This window comes from Physella acuta, unplaced genomic scaffold (genome assembly GCF_028476545.2).
Source record: "Physella acuta isolate Inbredline_101_S28 unplaced genomic scaffold, ASM2847654v3 ptg000124l, whole genome shotgun sequence".
NCBI lineage: Eukaryota > Metazoa > Mollusca > Gastropoda > Physidae > Physella > Physella acuta.
Genome location: NW_026731643.1, coordinates 69081 through 78505, shown reverse-complemented (window position 1 = coordinate 78505; position 9425 = coordinate 69081). Strand labels below are relative to the sequence as shown.

General features: G+C 37.8%; 1 protein-coding gene across 1 annotated transcript; it reads left to right on the top strand.

The window, feature by feature from the left end:
- The first annotated feature begins 270 nt into the window (after positions 1-270).
- LOC131934962 (uncharacterized) lies at positions 271-9107 on the top strand. The gene is made up of 10 exons (XM_059291235.1): positions 271-721; positions 1119-1230; positions 1919-2148; positions 3209-3388; positions 3853-4035; positions 4820-4969; positions 6074-6197; positions 6794-7011; positions 7290-7416; positions 8032-9107. The coding sequence occupies exons 1-10, from the start codon at positions 317-319 to the stop codon at positions 8178-8180; spliced, it is 1878 nt and encodes a 625-aa protein (XP_059147218.1). The 5' UTR covers positions 271-316; the 3' UTR covers positions 8181-9107.
- Positions 9108-9425: the final 318 nt, after the last annotated feature.

Below are 9425 nucleotides of genomic sequence, written 5' to 3'. Positions count from 1 at the left end.
GAAAGTGAAAGGTTGAATCAGTAAATGACATGGGACGGTATGGTTTGGATATCTTTGAGTGTATACTAGACTTTAGATCTAGAACATTACTGCGTCAACCCAGTTCTGATGGGTACCTGAAATAAAAGTTAAGGTGGCTATGTTTAGTGCTGACCACACCATCCCTCTAAATAAACTTCTTACTATTCCTCCCCAGGTAAACCTCACATACCTCCCCAGGTAAACCTCACATACCTCCCCAGGTAAACCTATCTTACCATTCCTCCCCAGGTGTTCTGAAACCTACATGACATAAACTAACTGAAAAGCTCTAAAAATGGGTGTGAGCAGGCTGTGGTCATACCTGAAAGCCAATGAAAGCTCTGTCTTAACAGAGGTGGACCTGGTCCAGGTGGCTAAAGAGTACCCAGGTGGGATGAAACTTCTCGTGGACTTCTACTGCTGGGAGCACTTTATCGCCAGGTGTTTGCGCGAGTCTCTGATTGAAGTGACAGGCAACCCACACCTGGTATTCTCAGGTGGGGAGTACAAGCTGATGCATGAGTTCCTGACAAATTTAATTCAGGAATTCAGAAACGTTAATATTGAGTTGGTGTTTTATCTCGATGGAGCCAAAGGCAGCGCGCACTTCTCAACTAAGCACAAACTGAATACATGGAAGAAGCGGTATTTTGAAGAGCAAAGGAGACTGGTGAGGTGTTTTGAATATCTGCGTGGTCAGGTTTGTATCCCTTCCTGTTGATTTACTCTAATTAATACTGCTATAATAGGTATCTTTGGTACAGTGATAAAATGTATTATGATTAATAACTCTAAAGATAAAGATGTGTTTTTTTTATTCTTGAAATTATTCAACCTGTTATAAAATTGATTCTTATAGAAAAAAATGCCTAGTAGTTTTTCAAAGCTTAAAAAAAATAAATGCCCGGTATTGTTAAATCAGTATTTAGATTTAAAAACGTGATTATATATATATATATATATATATATATATATATATATATATATATATATACACACATTTACATATATATATATATTTGTTTAGATTCTTTATTGTATATTTTAGAAGCTAGCTATACTTGTATGTTTTTCTCTTTTCTTGTTGTATGTTGTAGATACCTGTGTCTGAAATTGACAGAGATCATTTGACACGCCCATGCCTGCAGGAAGTACAGAATGTCTTGACAATACAGGAGGCTGGGTGTGAGATTCACCTGCGTGTTTCAGGTAAGGTGGATGTACAGGTTTGTCAGTGTACAGGTGTGTCAGTGTACAGGTGTGTCAGTGTACAGGTGTGTTAGTGTACAGGTGTGTCAGGGGGGTAAGTTGTATACACAGGTGTGTCAGTGTACAGGTGTGTCAGTGTACAGGTGTGTCAGTGTACAGGTGTGTCAGTGTACAGGTGTGTCAGTGTACAGGTGTGTCAGTGTACAGATCTGTCAGTGTACAGGTGTGTCAGGTAAGGTGTATACACAGGTGTGTCAGGTAAGGTGTATACACAGGTGTGTCAGGTAAGGTGTATACACAGGTGTGTCAGGTAAGGTGTTTATACAAGTGTGCCAGTGTACAGGTGTGTCAGGTAAGGTGTGTATACACAGGTGTGTCAGTTGAGGTATATGTACAGGTTATATGTAATATCAAAGTAGGCTGATGTTTATGTTATTGTATCAAGTGTAGTAGTGACATACATGATACTAATTATATTATGTTGACGATTATGTAAATTATTAAGGTGATGATGAAGTTGATGTTAGTGATCATAATTTCATGATGGTGATGATAATGTCATTATAAAGATGCATTGATGATGATAAAGTTAATTATGAAGGTGTATATGATAATAATGATAAAGACGATAATGACGGTGATGTTCATGATAAATACGTCATGATTTTAATAGTGATATCACTTGCAGGGGAAGCAGATTTTGCATTGGCTAAACGTATGGTTGAAGATGACAGGGTCTACGCAATCCTCAGCAACGACACAGATTTCTGTATCTTCCCAAACTGTGTTTATCTGTGTCTTGACTATTTCGACATCCACAATGATCTTGGGCTACGTCTCAACACCTTAAAACCCCAACGTCCTGAAAAACTTATTTGTGGTGTTATACATACGGAGAGTATTATGAGGTTATTAAAAGTATGTTGTAGCTCTCTTGTAGAAGTTTTCATTCAAGTATTCATTTACATAAGTTTTCTTGTTATAAAAATTTGTTATTGTCATTTTATAAGGGATGGCATAGTTGAGTGGGAGATTGTTAACCCCAACAATCCTGAGTTCGGATCCATGAGCTGATGGGGTTCTTTAGCTAGGGACAGCAACCCATCTTGGAGAGACAAGTCCAAAATCAAACAACTGCTGCCTTGTAGTCTGTTCTTGGATGGACAAAGGTTATGGAAGCAAATTATAATAGCAAAACAGGTTGACAGGAGTCATTATTGCGCATAATATGTTAAAACACAATACACTATTGTGTTGGAGGAAATCCCATTTGATATAACCAAAAAATCAATGAAAAAAAAGATCCAGTTTAATATAGTTAAAATCATTTTACACAATATTTTAAGAGCATCTCTTTAGGAGAGTCTTGTTATATTTTACTGAGTATTCCCTTTATGCATGAATGGCAGTAGATGTTCTAAAAATAGGGATGTTAGGTTATTTGTAGCCTACTATTGTAATATAAGATTAAGTGTTCAGGTCAGGATTAGTGTTTGGGTTTATGGTGAGAGTAGTGACAGCATGGTCGGATGGTAAAGCATATGACTTCTAACCTGAAAGTCTTGGGTTCAGATACCAGAGTAGAGTTCATCTGGCCACTCTGCTCTGATGGGTTACCTGACTCATGTTAGGGAAATTAAAGGTGGCTAGTCCTGGTGCTGACCACACTATCCCTTCACATGCCAAGGTCACAGAAACAGGTGAACTCTACATCATCTACCCCATGGACTGCCAGGTTCTAATGTGAAACATTTATATGGTAGGACCAGGTTTTGTGATAGGTTAGTCCTGGCTTAGGAAATTACCTCAGTTACAACCAAATACATATGCTAAGATAGGAATGTCTGCATTTTGATATAGCAACTACCAGTAACCTAACACCCCTACTTTAAGAAGATTCTATTCTTGTTACATGATCAGACACAGGCATGGGACACACACCTCTGTCTAAATAGGGAGTACTTTCTTGTTTCCCCAGCTTCCAAATCACCAGGCCTTGGTAGAGTTGGCTGTGATAGGGGGCAATGACTTCACATTACCCTTTCTCTTATCCAACCCAGTGTTCAAAAGTCAGTATTTTGGTCAGTTTGAAAGGCTGGCCTATTTGATTAATGGGTACGGGTGCGTGGAGAGGTGTGAATTCTTTGGTACGTTGATGGTAAGCTCAACATTTTCTTTCATCTTTAATTTAATAAAATGCTAATGTAAACATCTTTTATAATCAAGATTTACAGGCCTATATAATATATATATATATATATATATATATATTTTTTTTTTTTTCATTTATTGTTATATATATATAAATATACAAATATACATATATATATGTATACACATATATATATATATATATATATATATATATATATATATATATATATATATATATATATATATATATATATATATATATACATATATTTATATACATATATATAATTATATAATATGCAGTTAATGTACAAATTTAGTAGCAGATGGCAGTAAAGTGGTATTATGCTAGTATTACTACCCTAGATGAAAAATTAACATATGTCAATACAGGTATAAAAAAAAAACTTGAAGAATATATGGTAAAGCTCCAGTGTTTTTACCCACAGTTGTTAATTTTCTATCCAGGCCCAGAATCAAAGCTTTTGTGACGCTGTCAATCACGCGCGGCAGTTCTATTCACTGACTCTAAAGGACGAGGAGGAAGAACAGACAGGCTACATCTTCAACCTGATCGCAGATGGAATAAGGTCAGGCAAGATGCCCAGCACCATCGTGTCCATGCACCAAGGGACTTACTGGCACAGGCAGGTGAGGTTGTATTGTCACAGGTGAGATTGTGTTGTCACAGGTGAGATTGTGTTGTCACAGGTGTGTTGTTACAGGTGAGATTGTGTTGTCACAGGTGTGTTGTCACAGGTGAGATTGTGTTGTCACAGGTGAGATTGTGTTGTCACAGGTGAGGTTGTTTTGTCACAGGTGTGTTGTTACAGGTGAGATTGTGTTGTCACAGGTGTGTTGTTACAGGTGAGATTGTGTTGTCACAGGTGTGTTGTTACAGGTGAGATTGTGTTGTCACAGGTGTGTTGTCACAGGTGAGATTGTGTTGTCACAGGTGAGATTGTGTTGTCACAGGTGAGGTTGTTTTGTCACAGGTGTGTTGTTACAGGTGAGATTGTGTTGTCACAGGTGTGTTGTCACAGGTGAGATTGTGTTGTCACAGGTGTGTTGTTACAGGTGAGATTGTGTTGTCACAGGTGTGTTGTTACAGGTGAGATTGTGTTGTCACAGGTGTGTTGTTACAGGTGAGATTGTGTTGTCACAGGTGTGTTGTTACAGGTGAGATTGTGTTGTCACAGGTGTGTTGTTACAGGTGAGATTTTGTTTATTGGAAGTTGAGATTAAGCTGTGACAGTTGACTCTGATAAATGCTAAAAAAAACATCTTTAAATAAATTTCATTAAACTTCTTTCTATTACCATAAATATAGCTTGATTTATGTTTTCCATACTCCACATTTTATTTTAATTTTGCAACCTCCACGTGTTGCTGACACTGTCCTTGACCTCATTATGTCATTGGCTCTGACCTGCAGGTTCTAGAAGACCCTACACCAGGGAGACCTGTGGCTGAGGTAGCCCTTCAAACCCTCCGCTCCTACGTCTACAAGATGCTGCTGCCCCGCGGCAAACAGTCAGTCCTAGAGTTGGGGCGGACACCACACAAGCTGATGCTAGAGATGGAGGTGGGTCATGGGGTCAGCCGGGTCATGGGATCAGCTGGGTCATGGGGTCAAGATTCAGCTGAGTCATGGGGTCAGCTGGGTCATGGGGTCAGCCGGGTCATGGGGTCAGCTGGGTCATATGGTCAGCTGGGTCATGGGGTCAGCCGGGTCATGGGGTCAGCTGGGTCATGGGGTCAGCTGGGTCATGGGGTCAGCCGGGTCATGGGGTCAGCTGGGTCATGGGGTCAGCTGGGTCATGGGGTCAGCTGGGTCATATGGTCAGCTGGGTCATTATAGCCGGGTCATGGGGTCAGCTGGGTCATTATAGCTGGGTCATGGGGTCATCTAGGTTTCAGTAACACTTGGGTCAAGATGACACAACAATCATGATGGCTGCTTTGTCATGGTGTCAGTTGGGTCATGATATCACTTTGGTCAAAGGTTCTTGTAAAAAGTAATTTTTATGAATCACACTTCACATTTCTTCTGGACTTAAAGCACTCCAGCACATTCATTGATATAGCTGACCAAAATTATATCACATGCATACACAGCTACACAATTTACAAACTGCATACCTAAAATTAATTATATAGAGTTTTTGTATTGCTGGCATTAAGATTTCAATCTTTAAAAGTAGAAATTAATTTCATGGATTGTTTTAATTAATCCTATACGTAGGAATCTACCATGTGAATTGATATTTAAATTTCAAAGTAGCAACGGAATCTGTTTGTTAAACAAAATGACAGAAAGCTGAATCGCTCTAATTACTGTAGAACTATTATTATGATTTCCTAAATAAAGTGCTGACCAATCAAAGCAGCATTTATAATGCTGTAACATTGACTGAAAAGCTGAACTCTGCATTAGAAGCTAAGCTATACAAATGATTGAATAGGACCTCATTTACAAAGTTCTTCTTAAACTGGTCAGAAATATATTAAAACAATATAACTAAATGTACAAAGTTTAATATTTCTAAAAACATTTATTTCTTTTGTAAAGCTAGTAATCATTGAATGGCATTTATAGTTAACTTCTGGCTATTTAATTTGCTTACTCTTTATAATTATAGCTAATTCTGGCTTTTTGATAATTAGATGTTTTTTTCTGGATTTGCAGGTTGTAAAAAGTGATGATGGCTGGGTTCCCTCCCTTGCACAGGTGAGGAAAAATGGATATCACCTGAACAAGCAGCTCTTTGAGATGATCATACAGCATCAGGAGATTTGTGCTTTAGACCAGGGTAAATTCATGGTTAAATGCAGTAGACGTGGGCTTTAGACCAGGGTAAATTCATGGTTAAACACAGTAGACGTGGGCTTTAGACCAGGGTAAATTCATGGTTAAACACAGTAGACGTGGGCTTTAGACCAGGGTAAATTCATGGTTAAATGCAGTAGACGTGGGCTTTAGACCAGGGTAAATTCATGGTTAAACACAGTAGACGTAGGCTTTAGACCAGGGTAAATTCATGGTTAAACACAGTAGACGTGGGCTTTAGACCAGGGTAAATTCATGGTTAAACACAGTAGACCTGGGCTTTAGACCAGGGTAAATTCATGTTTAAACACAGTAGACGTGGGCTTTAGACCAGGGTAAATTCATGGTTAAATGCAGTAGACGGGCTTAGTTTGATGCTGTGTTGAAGTCCATTGGATGTCCCTGAATCCACCCAGCTTTGATATGTACCTGACTTACGTTACGTAAAGTTAAAGCAGCTGGGCAAAGTGCTGACTTCATATCCCAGTGGCAAAAAACATCAACTTTACTGTAACTGGTAATTTTACTAATTTCTTTTAAGACTGGGGTTTTTATGAAAATCTGAACGTCTTGCCACAGAGAATTCCTACTTCAAGGTGTACGGACTGCGCATGGGGTTCCTGTGTTTCCTACTGCGCTACTTCCTGTTGCTGAACTGGGACAGAAATCTGTTTCTCACGCCTGAAGAGTTCTATGTTGTCGTAGCGTGGGTGCTGGGCGTGCACGAGGATGAGCACTACCTGCGGATGAAAATTGTACCAAGCCCGCGCTGTGCTACGGTTGGGAGTTGGATGCAGGTGAGGAAACACATTTTTACCCTTTAAATTGAAAGGAAAATGGCATTACTTACCTGTGTGCGCTTTTTTTTTGTACTCGCATTTTTCGGTCTGCGCTTTCTTTCTTTTTGCGCTTTTTTCTGTGTGGTTTTTTATGTTTGCGCTTTTTTTTCCGTTGAGCATATTTGTAGCGTTTTTTTTCTGTTGTGCATCTTTCGGGTCTCACTCTATATTTAGAACAAAAAGTATACTTTTTAAAATTAAAATTTCAAACATAATAATCTTTTTTTTTTCTGTAGGTGGTCTATAGAAATGCTTACGCTTTTTTGGCGAATATTTTGGGTATCTCTCGAGACTTTCCCGCCCCTAAGGATCTTTTTTCAGGAGCAGCCTGGGTAGTACTGTATACAGCCTGCGCTGTTAATGGTAAGCTGTTTTTTTTTTATCAACAGCTTCTTGCTCATGGATTCAGTAATTAAAAACCTAAAAAAGGGACTGTGTGGCTGGGTGGTAGAGTGCTTGACGCTTAGCCTGAAAGTCTTGTGTTCGGATCTCTGACTTGAGTTTATACAATGTCCCTGAGTCCACCCAGCTGTGATGGGTACCTGACTAGTTAGAGTAAAAGTGGCTGGCCATACTGCTGACCACACTACCCCTTCATAAAATGTGGTCACTGAATTAGACAAAATCTTCATCTGCTCAGTTGATTGTAATGTAAAAAGGGTAACTTAATACAACCTAGTTTAAATTATTTAAAGTGACTCCTTATAAACAGGTCAGTTTGAGTTGATAAAAAACTATTTAATACCTTCTTGATGATTGATTTAAGTTTTCAGAATTTAAAAAAATGTAGATAAAGAATCTGAGTTGCATCAACTTTGTGTTGCAAATCTGTCAAATCAATTTTTGTTTGTTCTAGATTTTGGTAGAAAGATTGTTCTGAATTTTGGAGTTTTATGTTTTAAATAATGAAAAAAAATTGTCATGTTTTCTATTTTCTTTTTGAGTTTAAAGAAAAACCTAAATTTTGTATTGACTCAGATCCTGACCCAACCTATAGGGAGCCCATGCCACTCAGTGTAAAGGTGGAGCATTTGAAGACTGCCAGACAAATCGTCCTGAACATCGTTAAAGACAACAGGCATATTGTGAAGAACATTGTCAGAGGACTTTTTCCTTTGGAGATTTGAACACTTATTTTTAAACTGCTGTAGACTGGATTGTATTAGTCACACTTTGTAATGGCTTCTGGCTTTGGGTACTGTGTTGAAGATCAAGGCTATCATCCATTAGTCCTAGGTTCAAGGTCATAACTGTCAACCTAGCCGAAAGGGTTGTTGATAAATTAAAAGTTATTTGTTTTTGTTTTAAACAGTTTATACTAATGGCAATTAACTTTTAAATTTGAAAGCTTTTAAAACCAATCTCATTGGTTGTGCGCCTTGTGTGTTAATTCCTCTTTGTCACAGGCTTTTCTCCTACCTTTTTCATGGCACACACTCAAAACAAAAATCAACCCTTGTTTTGTTAATTTCCATAATTTTATTGGTTCATAGGAACATTGTCTTCACTCCCAAACATCGCCATGTTGTTCCCGCGCTATCTACCTCTCGCTTCCTTTCCTTCGCGCATGCGCACACCCATCCTATATTTTATATTCATATCGCCTTTTTAAGATACACACTCGAAACATACATTTAACTGTTACACTCTTCTATCCTGAAGGTTGGTTAAGTAATAACTCAATATTTCTAGTACTTGATCAATATTTGCTGTAATATTTATATTTCAATACTAATTAGAAATGCAGTGTTGGCTAAAAATACCAAGAGTAACAATACAATGTAATATGATATGTAACTAAAGTTCTTTGTAATTGTGGTGTTAAATTTCAAATTATAATTAGCTTAATTACATCTATAAGGTATGGTTATTAATTATATTTATGTATGTTTTAAAATTTCAAAAAGGATATGATTACAGGTTTAGAAAAATGTTTGAAAACTATAGGTTACTACAGTTTAAAACCTGTTAATGTATGTTTAAAAAAAATGTCTTTTTTGACTCTGCTTTAATTTGTAATTCTACTTTATTTTTGTAATAAAGTAGGAAAGGAACTAATGAAAAGATGGAATTCTTTTTTTTTTTTTTTTTAAATGGTTATCTTCTGTTTTCTAATGGTTGAATATATCCCCTCCAGTATAAGTATAAAGTAAGTAAAGTTCCCTTTCAAAACTGACGCGGTCTATGAGTCAATTGAAGTAGAGTTCACATGTTTCTGTGACCTCGGCACATGAAGAGATAGTGTGGTCAGCACTATGCCCAGCTGTTACTTTCCCTAATGTCAGTTAGGTACCAGTTAGAGTTGAGTGGACAGGGATGGTCTACTGACTTGAACCTGGATTTAAACTCGAGACTTACAGGTTAGCAGTCTA

What these genes read in the sequence shown, in the direction of transcription:
- LOC131934962 (XM_059291235.1), top strand. Translation starts at nt 317, where the DNA reads ATGGGTGTGAGCAGGCTGTGGTCATACCTGAAAGCCAATGAAAGCTCT. An exon ending in GGACTTACTGGCACAGGCAG is followed by an intron (nt 4,036 to 4,819) that starts GTGAGGTTGTAT and finishes TCTGACCTGCAG; the next exon opens with GTTCTAGAAGACCCTACACC. An exon ending in TACAGCCTGCGCTGTTAATG is followed by an intron (nt 7,417 to 8,031) that starts GTAAGCTGTTTT and finishes GTATTGACTCAG; the next exon opens with ATCCTGACCCAACCTATAGG.